The sequence below is a fragment of the Syngnathus floridae genome, chromosome 5 (genome assembly GCF_059516105.1).
Source record: "Syngnathus floridae isolate MCC-2025c chromosome 5, RoL_Sflo_1.0, whole genome shotgun sequence".
In the NCBI taxonomy this organism is placed as follows: domain Eukaryota; kingdom Metazoa; phylum Chordata; class Actinopteri; order Syngnathiformes; family Syngnathidae; genus Syngnathus; species Syngnathus floridae.
Genome location: NC_142417.1, coordinates 8,044,426 through 8,061,986, shown reverse-complemented (window position 1 = coordinate 8,061,986; position 17,561 = coordinate 8,044,426). Strand labels below are relative to the sequence as shown.

The window sequence follows — 17,561 nt, the reverse complement described above, 5'->3', positions numbered from 1 at the left end:
TAACTGACACCTTTGAACAATGATGCTGTGGAAGTTCTCTGCAGACTATGGCTTGGGCTGTAAGTGTGTGATTCCAAAAATATTGGAAAGATCCTTCGAGAAAAGCTAAAACAAATTCTTGTATTGCTTGTATCGGGGTGGTCTCTCACCGCGAGGAGGGGCAGCTGGTGCAGTCCTCCCTCTCAGGCCCCGTGCACTCCTGACAAGTGGCATCACACAGGTGACACTTGCCATGTCCGCCCATGTACTGACCTGCAACGTGGACACCACAGCGCATAAAAAAGAGCCTTATGTCATCACTCACACAGGTTTACGCCTCATTGTCCACCACAGTCAGGTCCCTCGATGTTGCGCTGTTGACATTCCTCACTAAGTCCACGGCATTATTCTCAAAGACAACTGTTTCCTCCTTTTTTGCCTACCCCAAGACCTTTGCTTGAACATTCCAAATGACCAAAACCACACACATACACGCGCACTGTTCTGCATTCTATAACATCTAACAATAACCAAACTCAACAGAAATCAAGAGGGAGGTGACAGAGAAATGCCTCGGCTCAAATAAAAAAGTAATTTTTGAAATTTGGAGACAAAAAAATGACACGCTAAAACAATTTGAGACTAAAAAATTAATTTAAATGTGGGTTTAGCCCTATTAAGGAAATAAACATTTCCTCCTCGTTACATCTTACATTACAGTTGACCTATAAATGTCGCATACTTCTACAACACATTTGGTTCACTTGTGTGTTGTATATGCATGGAGTAATGTGTGCGTGCATGTGTGCGTATATATACGTACAGACATTTCGGACCTACAGCCAGGCAGACGGAGGAAGTAAAATAAGCAAAAAAAAAAAAAAAAGAGGAAACAAGTTTAGGGAAGAGAAACTTTGACTGTCTTTGTCCACTTTTTTTTTTCTTTTTTCAAGTCAACCCACCCAACCCTTTCCTCAAAAAACTCACATTGTTTGTGATGTGAAATGTGTACCATAAATAGACCCACAAAAAAGTCTCAAGAAGTCATGGCTGGCAAAAAAGACAACAGGAAGTCTGCCATTTTAAATGTCCTTCAAAGACATCTCATTTAGATTTGGCCACTTATAATGACTTATCCATGATTGACAACAAGCAAATAAAAACTGAGATACTGAGTGTCTGTTTTTAGGAAGAGCCATACATTTGTCCTCTACTCTAGCCTTTTTAAAGCATGCAGATCATTATGTCAACAGTGTCTATTTACCACCAAACACAAACTAAATCAACATAAAAATGATCAGAAAACAAAAAAATGGAGTCGAGTAAACATTTTAATAAGAACATTTATGTAAAAAAAAAAATTCTAGGACTCTGAATACCAATAATGCATTGTTGCAGATGTCACAGGTACACAAAAAAAACAGCTTTCATACCAGGGTTGTGTGTGCGTGCATGTTTTGTGTGCCTAAAGTCATCATAAACAATGACAACTTTATGTGAAGCAGAACCAAAAGGGAATTTCAGTCTTTATTACAAATCAACAAAAACCAGGACAACAATCTAATACTGTAAACAGACACACGCACACACACTCATACACACACTGTTCTTTGTTAGACGCCAGCACCACAATCAGGAACGTCCGCCGGCCATTGCGCAACAAGAAAATGGAATCTTGTGACCGCTAATACAAATTGTGTGCTCATTAAAATGGGATTCTCATCTGCATTTGTGTCACTGGAAAGGACGCAGGTGGAAGAATATTTTTCACAAACTTTTTGGGGAATTGTAACAGATTCCACATCCTTTGCTGAACAGGGAAAGCAATCAATCCGCGAGACGATTGGATGAGGACTTGAATACTGCCTGGCTTGACGTAAAGAATATATGATCACGTTAGGGATGGGCCTAATCAATTTGGACTGACTGTTGTGGGGTTGTCAAATTTTTTAAGTTGTAAACTTTCCATGGAAATTAACAAAAATGTATGAGGAAGGAAGAAATACAAGGAATTTAAATATTTTTAGGGTAAATATACGTTGGAATATGCAGTCACTTGGTGGATTTGTTTTGCATTGTGTTTTTTTGGAATGTTACATAAATTTCCTAATTATTGTCTTGGAAGCGACGGAGGCAAAACAAAGCACAAGTGCGTTCGGGATTAAGCTACTTTGCTGTCCAAAGGACAAATGTGACGACAGACGTTGGAAGTTGAGCTCCTTCCACACGCTGGCTTGGAGCCTGGACCTTAGAACATTCAACATTTTATATTGCTTTTTTTCATTGAATGCAGTTTAATGCCCAGCCCTAGTGAAAACAGAGCTTTGAAGTTGATTTTGCTAAAAGTAAAAAATATAATAATAATAATCGCCATGTCGACTTCATTTCTTTAAGTGTGCGTGTATGTTGCTTGTATGTGTTCCCTCGTGGGCCCAGACGGACAAGATTTTCACTTTGTTATGTTTATCATTTGTTTTCTTTGACGTATTACACTGTATTTACAGAAGCTCTCCTAGTTCCATCTGTTCATTATCATTATTATTATTATTATTAACACTGGAAAAAAGGAGAGGAAACAATGCACACAGACGCATTCAGAGATTCACAGGTTTTAGCGATGTACGGTACACTGGCAACAAAAAAACCACTACAACAAAAAAAATGTTCAATTATTTTGGCATTGATGCTTTGGTCACAAAATACTGACACTTTTTGTTTTTGTTTGCACTTTTTTGTTGTTGAGGAAATTCCCAGTCATTGTACACCCCGACCATCCGAGTACAGAGCAACAAAAAAAAAAAAAAGGTAGGTGTGTTGTAGTCCCGTCTTTGCACCTCCTCCCATGCAATCCCTTTAAGAGGCACAGACTCCTTTATAAATTATGTGACTGTGAATGAGTTGGGGGGGGCATGAGCGAGGGGGTGTTGGCTGGTGGGCCCGTCAGCCCTTCTGAGAACATGTTCTGCAGCACAGTTGCTGCAGAACTTTCCTCTGGCAGAGATTGTTCTTTTTAACCAGCACGCAGAAACTGCCTTCCGCCCAAGATTCTTCATTTGCTTTCCACAGACCAGGAAGGAGAGAAAAGAAGAAAAAATAGAAAGGACACATTTGCACACACACACACACAAACACACGTGCACAAATACACAGAAATAAAACACCCGCCAAGTGTGATTGGTCAGGAGATGGGAAGTTGAGGTCCAGTGGGGTGATTGGATCCATGCCAGGAGGAGGAAGAGAGAAAAAGATTTGAGAGAGGGAGAGAACAAACAAACAAACAAGAAAGTCACACAATTAGAAAATTGGCAACTTTGGGCATCAAATATTTTAAAGATCATCAAGAGAGAAGTCACACAAGACCTGAGGCTGGATTGACACATCTTACGTTTCCATTTAAGGCTCCCGTTCAGTCAGCGTTTCACTTGTTTTATATTGAGGGCCCCAACAAACTAAACATTTCAACAATTGTTGCAGCCGAGTGTACTGTATGTATGCTGGGTAAGATATACAGTAACTATTTTCCACCATAAAGTCACCCATCATTATCATTTATGTGACAAGCCATTGGACCCTAAGGGTGCAAATTTAGCATCCTTTAAATGAGAGTGTTGTGTAAAACCAGCCTCAGGTTGATTTTAACTAAAAAAGAAAGAAAAAAGCAAGGGGAGAGTGTTAACAGCCTAAAAGAAACACCATGCAAGAGAAAGTGAAGACATGCTTCCACCAAACGGTACAGTCCAAAGTACTTTTCCTTGATTTGGTAAAGCTAACCTAGTTTTGCTTTGTGTTTCCATCCCAAAAGTGTCTTTTGATAATGACAACTCACAGAAAAACTGAACTACTTGGTGGAACTGTGAATACTAAGGAAGTCCGAAGCAGAAATAAATAGATGAAGAATATTTGAGGGATGCAAAATGAGTCTTGACACCATCACAGAGCACACCATGATGTGTTTGAAATAATAAATACACAACACGTGTCAGTGACGCAGGCTACATTAGTCAGCACGCAAGCACTGTAGGAGATGCTAGATAACCCCTGGAACTCAAGATGTTAGTATACCCCTGCCCACAGAAAATGGCTGTTAGCACTTCAACTAAATGTTAGCGTTTTGTGAGTTGAAGACCCTCGGAACTACAACTACACAAAAAGGAAAAAAAAACTCAACCTCCGATGCTAGCAAACTGAAAAGGGAATCGCAACGGTAAGATATGCAAATTTTATCGTTTGAAATGTTTCTGTTCGCTTCATTCTAACCAAGTAAAAAGTCAAATTCAAACATTATCACTATAGCTCTTACAAACCAAAGACCCTGGGCAATTAAAATATGGACACATTTTAATGAGTAAATCTGTATATTAATTATTAATAGACTTAGAAAAGAATATTCATTAGGACATGCGTTAATAAAATAACTAATATTTTGATATGTAAAAGTGACTTTTCGTCCACAAACAATTGACAAAATTAAGAAAACTGTTTGCAAACTGTCAATTTCCCAAAATGTGTCTCCAAACACCATTCAGAATTTCACCTGATTATGATCGGAACTCTATAATTTACATGATGTTTGCTCCAAATGAAAAACGGAGAAACTATTTGAATTGTACAAAAAAATCTTAGAAATGAGTCTTGGAGTTTCAAGGGTCCACTGTTTACTGTTAAAAGCATGCACTTGAGCGAGTTTGTTAAGCACCGTTGGACGGCGCAAGCAGAAGCTTTGCATAGGAAAAAGAGCTGAAAACTCACCATCTTTGCAAATGGTGCTGACCACGCAGGCTCCCACCTCCAGATTGTAACCGCTGACGCAGCTGCTGCAGTTCCTCTCACCAGGCCCCAGGCACTCGTAGCAGCTATGGTCACACCTGTCCACAGCCAACACGTGCTCATTTGACACCATAGCATCTTTAAACTTTTCGCTCCAGGACTCCAACTCTAATTGACTTCAAAGAGTGTAATACTGCAGCATCCAGTCCTATTATAGATTCCAACTCACTTCTTACAGGACCGCTGCACCTGGCTTCCGTCGGCCGTCTGCTCGGACAGGTAATAGCCGCTGCTGCACGTGGATACACAGCGCCATTCCTCCAGCAGGTAGTCGTCAGCGCACTTTGTGCATGCCTCGATACCCGTGCCTGCAAAAACAAATCAGGATGTTTCTTTTTTTTTTACAACTTCCACTGAGGTGCACCTCTTGGAGCCTTACCTGCGCAGGTGGCGCAAGCACGGTGGCAAGGCTCACAAGTCCTCCGGTGGCCATTGTAGTAGGAACCCGCCTCACACGTCATCTGACATTTGTTGCCTTGTAAACTGGACACAAAACAGAAGGAGATGCTCATTCATAATTGGGTGCGTCGCTGGGCTTTTTTCGTTAACTGCAGGTTTTCTGGACAAAATGCATTTTAGTTAGCATTCTAAATCATGTTACCGGTATTCGCGAGGTAAGAGAAAAGTTCCAGGACAGAGCCTGCTGCAAAGTGCAGATCATTTTTGCTACCAAAATAAAATGAGTGATTTTAAAAACGATACCTAACCTAAATTACATTTTATTTTTACAGAACTAACGAAAACTATAATTGTCTGTTTTTGTCTTTCTTTTCTTTTGTACATGAACTTGTGGGGTTGATTTTAAATGTATTTATTTCGATACTAGCGCACAGCTGTTCGCCACAGGACGGAAGGTCGAACAATCTGGGAGCTGTGGTCCGCGGGTGTGTCTCCTAATGTGTGTGTGTTTAGTTGTATTCAAGAGGAGACTTAGGGACACTGCAGCTATACAATATCTTGAAATAGGACTCTTAACAAGTGAGTCATGAATTCTGGCCTACCCTGCATGTACTGTCTTGATATATTAATGAGAGTAATTTCATGCGGTCAATGTTATTTATCTATTTATTTTTTTGAACAAGCAGGTCACGTTGACCCACGAACATTTGCAGTGTACCAAAAAAAAAAAAAAAAAACCCCGGAAGTTTAAGAGAACTTGTAAAACAGCTTGTGCTGGCCCGGGTGACATTTAACTTTGCAATTACAGCTCTGTTTCCCACTTTAAATTTGCTTCAAATGGATCATCACGTGGGTCTGCCTTTGGAGGCAGGTCCAGCAAACGTTGCCCTGTGTGAGTTTACAGTGAGGACATCTTTCAGTGCAGTGCTGAGCTGAAAAACAGCTGCTCTGCATTAGCCGGGAATTCCAAGAAATCGTCTGGACCCCTCTTCGCCCCCTTCACCGCTACTTTCCGTCAGTGTGCATGCATGAGAACTGAACAAATGACGGTTCCTGAGTCCGCGTAGTTAAACCGCTTAGGAGATGAGAGCTCTTTCAAAAGAAGTGAGCAAAACACAAAATGCTTCAGCTTTATGTGTGGGTCCGGCCGGGATTGTTGTGGCTTTTAATACGCCCTGGGTCATAGGGTGAAAGACACCCCAGCTGCTGCTTTTTCCCAATTTTAAACAGCTCCCTGGTGTCCTAATAACACGGGGCTGGGCGGCATGGCCTTCAAATGAATAAGAATACATTTGAACAGTTTTCACAAGCATTAACCTCCACAGAGATAAGAGGAATTTTTGTTTTTTTTCTTTCAAACTAAATGAAAACAAAACGCTGCTTGTCAAAACAAACGTACAGATGATTCTTGCTAAATGAACGTCTGTTGCCAGCTTTCTCTCTTTTTGGAACGTGCAAGTTTATAATTGTATTCTCTTTATATTGATGTATTACACAATGTCCCAACTTTGCTGGAATTGTAATTTGTCGGATTGATTCCTTTATAGTTAAGCTAGTGTAGCTCACCTGGTTCCCTGTTTACACTCTGTGCAGAAATTGGAGGTGGTGCATTTCTTGCAGTTCTCTGGACATCTCCTGCAAATGTTGGAATCTGCAAGACACCAGATAAGAAGGTCACACAGATACACACAGACACACACACACACAAATAAATAATATGACATGAGCGGAGTGAAGGAAGCAGCAAATGAGCAAAACAGCAGGAAGGGTCGGGATTTGGGGGGTGGAAAGCGGAGAGACTCAACAGCTGGGGAACGAAGACAACGACGACTGCAGCATTGGGGAGATGGGAACGCAGCCGAGGAAAGAATAAAACGGCATGGACGTACTTTGTCATACTACACATGGACTCCCGCTCACTCTCCTCCAAGACACCTTCATAAAACATTACAGCTGCTCTGCTAACCCAACAGTGGGGGCAAGAATATTAAACTGCCCTGAAAGTTCATCTAAACTTTTTGAGTTATAAAATATGGCAAAAAAATTCGTACAAATGATGGAACAAGCACTTCAAATGCCTCTAAAATGCACCATAATACTATATTCAGGGATAAACAATAGATGACTCAAGCACACAATCTATTCTACAGCCCACACTGCCCTTTTCACTAATATGTACCATTTGTGCAATTTCCATCAAGGTTTTAGGGCAAGTGGCACAGCTTGAACAATCATCATAATTTTAAGGAGTCCACTTGGAGGACACCTCGGAGTTTCTGCTGTATGACTTCATTGTAGATATGCTGAGCAGAAAATGATTGGCTGGCATAAGAAGTGTGTCCACGAAGAAACTACAAAATAATGATTAATTTCAGCAGTGGACATTTGAAATGAACGCCACATCTGTTTGAACAGCCTTTGTCAAGCAAGGTCTTGTCTAACTATGTGGGTCCAGTAAGATTTCTTTCAGGTTGTTGTCAGCTTGACAAAGCAAATCATTTACCGCAACACAACATACGGCATTGCCAGCGTTTCAAAAGGAAAAAGGGGGGAAAGTATTGACAACATCTTTGGCCCAAGGAAATGTTATGATTGAAGTTGGATGAGGAAATTGGCCCAGCTGTTGCCAGGATGCTGGATCGGCAGCAGACCAAAAAATGGATCAAATGATTACGTGATCCTCTTTGGATCTCGATACCCCACGTTTATCTCGGCATCACGTTTTGTCTCGATATGGGCAAATCCGGCCAATTTATACACGACAAAATCAAACCGAAGGTTACCTTGGTCGAGGTAGAAGGCGTCGCCGCAGGTAGCCACGCACGTGTGGGAGCCCTCATTGAGGTGGAATCCGGGTCTGCAGGTGGTGCACTGGTCGCTACGGCTGCCCATGCAGCTTTCACACAATGACGAACACTTCTTGCAACGCTTCCTATCATCACGAAAGAAGCCACTAGGACACTCCGACACGCACATCCTGAAAAAAAGTCACATTACAGAAACATTTGTTCATACTAGAACTAGTATGACAGCAGCCTTTTTCACACATTCTTCTTTTTTAAATTGTAGTTTTTCCCTAAAATGGACCACCGCTTATCTAGTCCATTATAGCGAGTATAGATGAATTTTCCATTCAGGCGGAGAAAAAAAAATACATTATACAAACTCACTCTCTGACATACACCTCGACTAATCAGCGCTCATCAAGCGCTCCCTGTGGCGGTGCAAAAGGGCAGCGCCCCCCTAGAGCAGGCTGACGACGGGGCGGCGCGCCATCCCCCTCATTCCCGCTTAGCTGTCTTTTATGAGAGCAGAGCCCAGCTGACACAATGGCAATTAGTTCACATTTTCATCCAGACGAGATACTTAAAAAAGCAGAAATATGCACACTGGACAAAAGTGACACGAATGTACCCACACACTTGTAGAGGTGCCCTGAGTTGAATTTGTTCTGTGACCTAGGTCGTACCTCAATTACTTATATCGAGTATATCAAATCAATGTCAAATTATAGTGAGGCAAGTACGTTTTCAGACCTGGTGTTGTTCTTGAACTTGAGGAAGTAGTGCAGGCAGTTGATGCAGTGATGTGGGCCAGGCCCTTCGCAGCCATGCTCATTGCATTCGGAATCACAAGGACCTGCCGAGAAACACAGCCAATTGTAACGCAATGCAAGATGATGAATATTCACAGTTAACCTACCGCTGTACTCCTCGGTGAACTCTTCATCGGTGGGGGCCACGGCGTCGGTGGATCTGGTCTCGACAGACATGCTGCGCAGGGAGGAGTACGGGTGCACCGAGGTCCCGTACAGAACCAGGGACCACTCCTTTAGCTTGCCTGACAACACAAAAAAAATCATCTTAATGTACACAAGTGGCTGATAAGAAAGCGAGAAAAGGCTAAAAGAATTTGGAACATATGAGCAAGATCATATGCATTAATAATATACAGTAAAATATTCTCCCGTCTCCTCTACAACGGTGTTTTCATACCAGGCACTTTTTGGCTGCGCAGCTGGGACGGCGAATCATAAATCTCCAGCACCCAGTCGCCCGCTGCCTTCTCTCCCCAGCAGTGGGTGGTCATGAACTCCCAGTTTTTAAAGCCCTCCATTGAGTGATCAAACAACCTGAATGTCAACAACACACAAAGGTAGTAAATTACTTTCTTCAGTTTTGTGATTGGCTAAATTGTCCCCTATCTCATAGTGCCACCTGTTGCTTTCACATGCAGATGATGCAAAAAGAGCAGGGAGCATACAAATGAAAAGATTTAATTGATATAAAATGTGTTATTTGTCATTTAAATACTGATACAAATAATTCTCATGAACTGGATATTTTCTTCAAAACACCCTTCTGTACCTGTTGGCCAGCAACTGAGATTTGGTCCCTGATGGTGATGTCAGGTTGATTGACAGATCTCCCCGGCGAGGGTGAGTGATGGTGATGCGTACCACCACATGCTCGAGGTAGATCACGTGATGGTTGGAGTTGTCAGTGCAGCCTGTCGCCTTGTACACTGAACGCACCACATGCTCCGGGCGGATTGTCCTGGAAGACAAGGATCATTAGCTTGTTAGATTATACTTATGTACAAAAGAAATAAATGTGGCACAGACTTCAGAAACTATAGAAATGTCATAATGAAGAATGTCAGCGCACCTCGGTAGACTCATTTCAGTCTGCAATAAAGGATTACTTCTGCTTGTGCAGAGCGACCGACTAATTTTGACCAGCATTGAGTGGGGCCTTGACATATTTATAACTAAACTTGCTTTGTTGTCATCAATTAACACAATTTCAACACCTTAGCTCACTGTATAAAATTAATTTTATAGTTAGAATGACTAAAATTTAAATGGGGAAAAAATGGTTGAACTTAAAATTTCAAGGTAATATCCCGAGAAAATTTTAAGTTGGGCAATTTATATGCCTATCAGTTTTTGCAAGTGTGTCTTGGAAGCATGAGCGCATTTTAATTGCAACATGTGACGTTGGGCAGGCGCGCAGTTCCATCGCACGTCAAACAGCGTCAGAGGCGAAGCTGTCAGAGAAGAGGCCATGAAGCCAACGTCTGTTTGGCGGGCGTCCACGCGCTCATGGAAGGCTGTGATAATCAAGACCATCTTGTCGGCGTCGGAGTAACAGCTGAGCCAATTTAGCATATCTTCACAGAAAAGCCGCTGAGTTACACTTGCTGGAAAATACTTGGGGTGTGGGTGCGTGTGTGCGTGTGTGCGTGTGTGCGTGTGTGCGTGTGTGTGTGTGTGTGTGTGTGTGTGTGTGTGTGTGTGTGTGTGTGTGTGTGTGTGTGTGCGTGTGTCAGGGCTATTGGAAAAAAGAAACACTAACTTATGGTCTGATGTGCTTTATCGTAATCCATTTTTCCCTGCCTCCATGAAAGCACCAGCTCCTTTTGAGGAACTCGAGCCAATGCAGATGTTTACCATTGAGGGGAAAAATGCTAAGGGCGATTTCCAAGGAAAATTTTAGCAGAGTATAAGACCAAATGATTCTTTTGCATCGGAAGAGTCTGGGAGAAAAAAGGGGTGAACCTGCTCTGTTTTGCTTGTCACATACATATTGCATTACAATACCAGATGTTCATATGATTGTTGCGATTAATGACTTCAACACATGTACTGGTAGTCCTCGATTGCCGGATTCTCAGCCTCCAGATTGGCTCGCAAGACTCAATTTCCAATGTGATTTCCTGCTTCCTTCAAAGTTTCTGTCGTAAGAGGACATGCTTGGTTCAAACGAATGCCCAACATTATGTTTTTATTTAAACAATCATACTAACTGTTGTTTGTTGTAGCAATCAGACAAAATCGTTTGAACCACTCAAGTATGTCTTTGGAAAAAATAAAATCAAGAAGAATTACCCAAAAATGGCTGACTTTGGTTCTTGAGCCCTTATTGGGGTTATATATATATAATAGGAGTAGCCTACCACATTTCTTGTTACTAAGTGAAACTACCTTTGGGGACTGAAGTGTAAAACAGCCAGGGGAGTGAAATTTCATTCTAAAGCTCCTCCAGTCTCATCAATCACCACTAATCAATCCTTTTCATTCATTTCTTGCATAGTGCCTATACAGTGTTGACGGGTTGTGAAGAAAAAGTGGTGGTGTTAAAAGGTGGATTAAGTCAGGTAAATCGCCGGGTACAAAATACATTCATTGCCTGCCACTAAAATGGAGACTAGAATTGTCTGTACAGTTAATGGCGACAGCAGGCTGGGAAGGGGATAAACAAGTTAATAGAGGTAATTAACGAAGCAGCAAGAGGAGAGCCAGTTAAAAAAATAAAATGTGTTGATGTGAGTTAAAAAAAAAAAAAAAGTGTGTGGAAAACAATGAGGGTTGCGTAAGTGGCGGCTAGCCGGTGGAGTCTCGTGCTGATATCGCAATGCTGCTGGCTGGCTGGCTGGCTGGCTGGGCCGTGACGGAACACAGACAACAGAACCCCCAGCGGACACACAGCTGATTACTGGCAGCCTGACTGGACAAAAACGTTAAGTGCGTTTGTGTATACAAACGTGTACATAAGCTCCATTTTGGTAGTATGGCGGCAGACAGACGTTAGCAAATGCAGTCCAAGAGGCCAGCCAAAGGCCATGAGCGAACATGGTGCTGACAAAAACACAGTACCACCTTATCCTCGTTAACTTTGAACTTTGACTTTAGTATCGTAATACAGCAGTCATGGAAACATGTTATTTCCATAAATTAATGACTTTTTATGCCGAAATCCATCTTTGCTCTTCATTTCATATAAAAAAAATTCAACTTTATTCTAATAATATTACAAATGTAGTTTTCCTCAAAAATGTGAAAATTAAAATAGACTTGTTGAATTCATATAGCATTCAGGGTTTAGGTTTTATTGGTGTTATAGGGCACATTATAATTTGATCCCAGGAAAATTGTCAAAGTATGAGATCCTTGTTAAAGAACACTTTAACCACTGGAGTGGTAACTTACTCAACTCTTCTATTCAACAACATCACACCAGGCGCCGGCCGATGTACAACTACATAAACCTGATATGGGCTGATTAGTGCGCCAGAGCAGAACAGACAGGATGGTGATGATGATGAGGAGGAGGAGGGAGCTAACCAGCAAGCCCCTCACAATCTAGCGCTTGGCTCGAGTTGAGCCTTGCACCAAACAGTGCTCGGGCTTCCAGCTGCATCAAGGATAACAAGCTTTGAAGCCCTGCCCTGCCTTGCATTGTGTGTGTGCGTGCATGTGCCCGTGTGGGTGTACATGTGCCCGCATGTGTGTGTGTTCTTATGTGAGAACCACCCCGCCATAACTAATGCTTGGCCCCTATCAATGTACTAGCTTGCACAATCGTATTGAGAGAGAGAAAGAGAGAGAGAGAAAGAAAAAGAGAAGAAAGGAACTCCGAAAGAAAAGAAAGGAACTCAAATTACAACAGAAGCAACATTTGAACATTTTTAGCCTCCATCCGAGCCACTGTAAATCGGGAATTTTCCAAATTCTGATTTTTGGGTATGACACGGCGTGTACAGAGTTGACACGTAAAATACAAGTTCAAGGAGAGAAAGTAGAACAGCGTCGCCAGGCTCCAGTCACACATTTACTCAACTCAACTGCATTTATTGAGCATTTTAAAGGAGCCACCGCTGCATACAAAGTGCAGTACAACCTTTGTACTCTTACTTTGTAAACCACTGCAGTACAGGTCATCTGGAACGATGACAATTCATACTGTTCAAACTGTTATGATTGTCTGTGCCCTTCACTTTCCCCAAAAGAAGACACATTTTTAATGTTGTACTTTTCTGAATAGAAAGGTTTTAAGCTGTTGTATACAATAATATGCTCTGTGGTCAATTTCATAACTCACTTTACATGACTAATAGATCAATTAAAATGGCATTAATCTGTTCCAGACCAAATGGCAAAATGTCTTATGTGTTTTTAATAGAGAAAAATAGCACCGTGTTGTACATTAACGCAATAAAATATAGCAAGAGAAAATGTAAAGAAATAAAAAGGTGTTTTCACTCAAGAGGCAGCATAACGGAAGCTCGGCCGTAGCTCAGTTTGTTTCACAACAAAAAAAAAGACCAGATGGCAGCTAATAATCAGAAGCACTTGCAAGAAGAAGCACTCCTAAGTCAAAGTACCACTATACTATACTATACTATACTATACTATACTATACTATACTATACTATACTATACTATACTATACTATACTATACTATACTATACTATACTATACTATACTATACTATACTATACTATACTATACTATACTATACTATCCCTCTCTTAACTGCCCTCTTTGAGGTTTGGCTATTCCAATGTAATAAGTGCACCCCAAAAAAATCCTCAAAACAAGTAAATCCATTCCTACACTTCCAAAATAGCAACCTTTTGTCCATCTTTGACCATGTACCTGATTTGTCGGTCGGCGCTTTCCACACAGATGTGTTGAGGTGGAACATGCTGCGAGGGGAGCTGCTTCCATCGCTCTGCCTCCTTCACCATGGCCTCTGCATCCATTAGGCCAAAGCCGTACAGGTGGCTGACTGCAATCGAGAGACACACACAAGCACACAAACACACGCACGCACCATTTGTGTCATTAAAGTTGCATTCAAAAGGGACTCATTATAGAAAAAGTACTTTTTATGGTTTGTATATAGTAAATACGTAGCTGTTTCTCCAGGGACACAGCCCAACCCATCAAGTGTAAAATTATACAACTAGGTAGTAATCCCCGCAGGTTTGCGGTTAACTACTTACATATATACTTTTTTTGTTTGTGGTTAAATAATTAAATGTAGAGTAGAGCAGAGCAGAGCAGATGTGTCGGTGGAAACGAGGCTTTATTGAGTAACTTGTGTAGTGACAAAACCGTTGAAGCAGAATCTGTTCCATGAACCCTTGTTTAATTCCTATCAAGTGCATTATGTGGCCTGCTTAGATTAATGACCAATTTTCCATGCAGACTGTCATTGCTGATGCACACTTGATCCAGAAACAAGTTGGAACGAGGGCTGAGTGCCAAGAAATGTTCATAAAAGACAAAATGTTCAAAGTTCGGATCATACTGAGGATATGAGCGCCAGCGCAATATGAAAAACACTTCAGGCACGTAACGTCTCAAATATGAATTCTTTCCATAGTTCTCCCAGTCACTTGGCCCACTTAGACTGACCCTGGCGTCTCTCACACAAGGTACTGTATATAGATACCATACGGCATATCGTACCATTGTGTACTTCTTTTCAAATGAAACATACTTGCGTCTATTTTTCACAGACATAAAGCAGACATAAGTGTCAGCAGGTTATAAGAAGCGGTGGACGACTCCATGTGTCAAGGTTAGCGCGGATGCTAATGCGAAAGGCGTAACAAAAAAACCAAATTGAGCCATTCCATTATTTCTGCACTCTATGGAGATCGATTTTATTCAAAGATGAGGTTGTGCTCCAGTGCAGCAAAGTGGAGACGACATACGTCCCCATATTTAGGAGACCATTGTTATATGTAAGAACGCTGCAACAAAAAGTGGACATTGAAGTGTATAATAGACTTTGAACATACCGTTATAACCAGCTGCATTGGTCTTCCAGTCGGGAGCGCTGAGATGTCCAGCTCGGGACGTCTTCACGATGATGTGCTGAACATCTCGCCAAGTTAGAAGAGGACTAGAAGAAGGTAAACACAGACACATGAACTGTGAACATAAAATGGAAACAGACATAACATTGTGGAGCGACCGGTGGCCAGGTCTGATTTAATTTCTTTGTATAAGTTACCATCTCCATATGACATGATTGAAATTTAGGTGGTGAATATCTGCTCGTTAATGAAACGCCGTAAAATACACTACATCACAAGTCTTTTTGGAGTCAATTTCCAAGTATTTCGCAGCTTTTATTTCAGAATGTTCTCTCTCATTTCAAACTTCAGCATAAATTCAGCCTTAGGGGTGCCAGAAAAACAAGACTCGCAAAGCACTGGAAAGAAAGACGGTTGATAAGAATGAAAAAAGAGGATGAAATGGAAACGTTGTAACCGCAAAATGGAGGTGGAAATTACAGGCAGAGTTGGCTGGAGCTTGTTGAGGCTCATTCATCTGCGCCACCCCCACCCACCCACCCACCAGCCTCTCTGTTCTCACGTGAGATCCATTACAGGACAGGCAACCATGTGTCACAGCTCCTTTCATGTCCCCAATGCTACATTAAAGAGTGAGGGGGACCGGGAAGTGGGTCACCACGTTTCCTGGGATTCCCTTCCATGTCCGTATGTCAGCCAGATGCTTCCACGCCATCCGAGAGTGTGCAATTATCTGCCAACCATTGTGTTTCATGAGGATGAAGCGTAATTGCGTGACAGTTGAGACAAAAGGGCTGACACCTGAGGACATTGGACCTCAGAATACAGCACTTGGACAGGATTACAAAGTAGACCATTTACAAATGGTGGGGATGGGATCAGAAGGTCCAAATCAACTCCTTTGTTCACAATAGGCTCCAGCTGAGAGTCCTATCAAGTCAACTGGAACAGGAATGGAAAAAAAGGAGCAGAAAAACCTGGCAAAATAAAAGATGCGATAGTGTTCCGACATCAAATCCCCAACTATCATGACAAGACAAAACTACACCAATGGAGTCTTCCTGTAGTATATACATAAATAGGCAAAATCATAATTTAAAAAAATAGTAATAAACACAACTGTCATTCAAATAACTTGAAAGTCTATCCATTTTCTGAACCGATTTTCCTCTCGAGTATCGAGTAAATAGATTTACGATATGATGTCATTCATGGAACAGTTCCAAATAGTTCTGAATGTACTTATCATAAATTTGATTTTAAATACTCTAACTAAATACCAAAACACAAATACATGTCATGAAAGCCAAATAAATTTGGGCGCAAAAGATCAATGTTAATGGGGTAATGGGGGCGGAGTAGCTGGCAATGAGAAATCATGGCCCCATAAATGTTTTATGGTCATTAATTAAGAGTGGAATGGCATCGTTATCTAGGTCACAACAGCCTTCCTCTCATAAACAACCCAATACTAATTAACGAAGCAAGCGCATCAACTTGCACAAAACCACTGGCGGCGTGTGGCAGCTGCAGCAAATCTGAAGGTCTTAAAGAAGCTTCCTCAAAGCTCCAGCGACGAGTAATTAAGCTTGAAAAGAAAAAAAAAAGACTTCTTCTTCATCATCATCATAGTTGCCTACTTGCATTCTAGTTGAAGCAAAAAAAGAATCGCCTTCTGATGCTACCTGAAGTTAGGTCTCATCGGTATGGCAATGTGGATCAATTTGGAGAAAACTCAAGCTTGCGGTACTTTGCATAACTTGGTGTCGTCGGTTTCTTTGTCTTCCTCCATTGTTGTAGTTTTTTCTTACTACCTTCCTCTGAAGCTAACTCAAAGTCTTGACACTGTCGGTCATTATGTAGACGTTGCACCGCACCACTGTTCTGTTTACAAAAAACAGACTTTCAAACCTACGTATACCAGGGGTGTCAAACTCATTTTTATCGCGAGCCACTTCATCGTTACAGCATCCCTCAGAGGGCCGTATTTTATATTAAATATTTTCTTCAGTTATTGTTCAAATTACTGTAAAAAGGTTTAAAAAAATGAATACAAAATCTTAACATTAAAATAAAAAATGATGGTACAGATTTTAGCTAGAATCATGGAGTTGACATGATTTGATCTCGCGGGCCATATAGAATGACGTGGCGGGCCGGATTTGGCCCCCGAGCCTGGAGTTTGACACCATGACTTATACCATTAACGTTCAAAGCCACATTTTTCGTGAGGTCACTTCCACCTTGTAATCAGCTCATCTCTTTGCCCGAGGCCGTTTCCTGTTACCTAAAACTTTGCAAAGGTCTTTCACACTACAACAAAAGAAAACCACACAACAGCTGGTTCACGTCACTGGCATTGATTCAAACTGATAGCATCAGAGAAACTGTCAAAAGCGATTGAGGCTTCCTTGTCTGCATGTGCACGCAAGTTTATCCACGTGGATTATGAGAAAAGAAGAGGAAGCAGAAAGGCAGGCGAGCATAGAGTTGGCGTGTAAACAATCTTATTGAGGAAACAAGCTTACGTGCCCCGCTGGCCATGCTAGGAAAAGCCGGAGTATTTTCTACCGTTGGAGATTTAAACTGGATTATCCGTGTTAAAACGAAATGACCTCAAGCTAATTGAGCAAATAGGCACGTGACGACGGGCGAAAGTCGCATTCTATGATCGGTTTCTATCAATTATTAAAATGTGAAATGCATAAATCGGAACAAGAAACACAAACAAACAGCAACAATG

At 41.5% G+C, this 17,561-nt stretch overlaps 1 protein-coding gene across 3 annotated transcripts in view; it reads right to left on the bottom strand.

The window, feature by feature from the left end:
- LOC148397886 (proprotein convertase subtilisin/kexin type 5-like) overlaps window positions 1–17,561 on the bottom strand; it is a 44,893-nt gene that overhangs the window by 7,920 nt on the left and 19,412 nt on the right. For 2 of the 3 annotated variants that reach the window (XM_088375037.1, XM_088375038.1), the window contains 12 exons: window positions 14,801–14,904; window positions 13,647–13,779; window positions 9,573–9,761; window positions 9,201–9,337; window positions 8,908–9,045; window positions 8,742–8,844; window positions 7,989–8,182; window positions 6,772–6,856; window positions 5,186–5,289; window positions 4,976–5,114; window positions 4,729–4,844; window positions 150–252 (listed from right to left, as the gene is read on the bottom strand). In XM_088375037.1, coding sequence (XP_088231163.1) covers window positions 150–252; window positions 4,729–4,844; window positions 4,976–5,114; window positions 5,186–5,289; window positions 6,772–6,856; window positions 7,989–8,182; window positions 8,742–8,844; window positions 8,908–9,045; window positions 9,201–9,337; window positions 9,573–9,761; window positions 13,647–13,779; window positions 14,801–14,904 — 1,545 coding nt within the window. Of the gene's footprint in view, window positions 1–149; window positions 253–1,292; window positions 3,036–4,728; window positions 4,845–4,975; window positions 5,115–5,185; window positions 5,290–6,771; window positions 6,857–7,988; window positions 8,183–8,741; window positions 8,845–8,907; window positions 9,046–9,200; window positions 9,338–9,572; window positions 9,762–13,646; window positions 13,780–14,800; window positions 14,905–17,561 lie in introns of those variants that run through there. The other variant, XM_088375039.1, reaches the window with a different exon arrangement.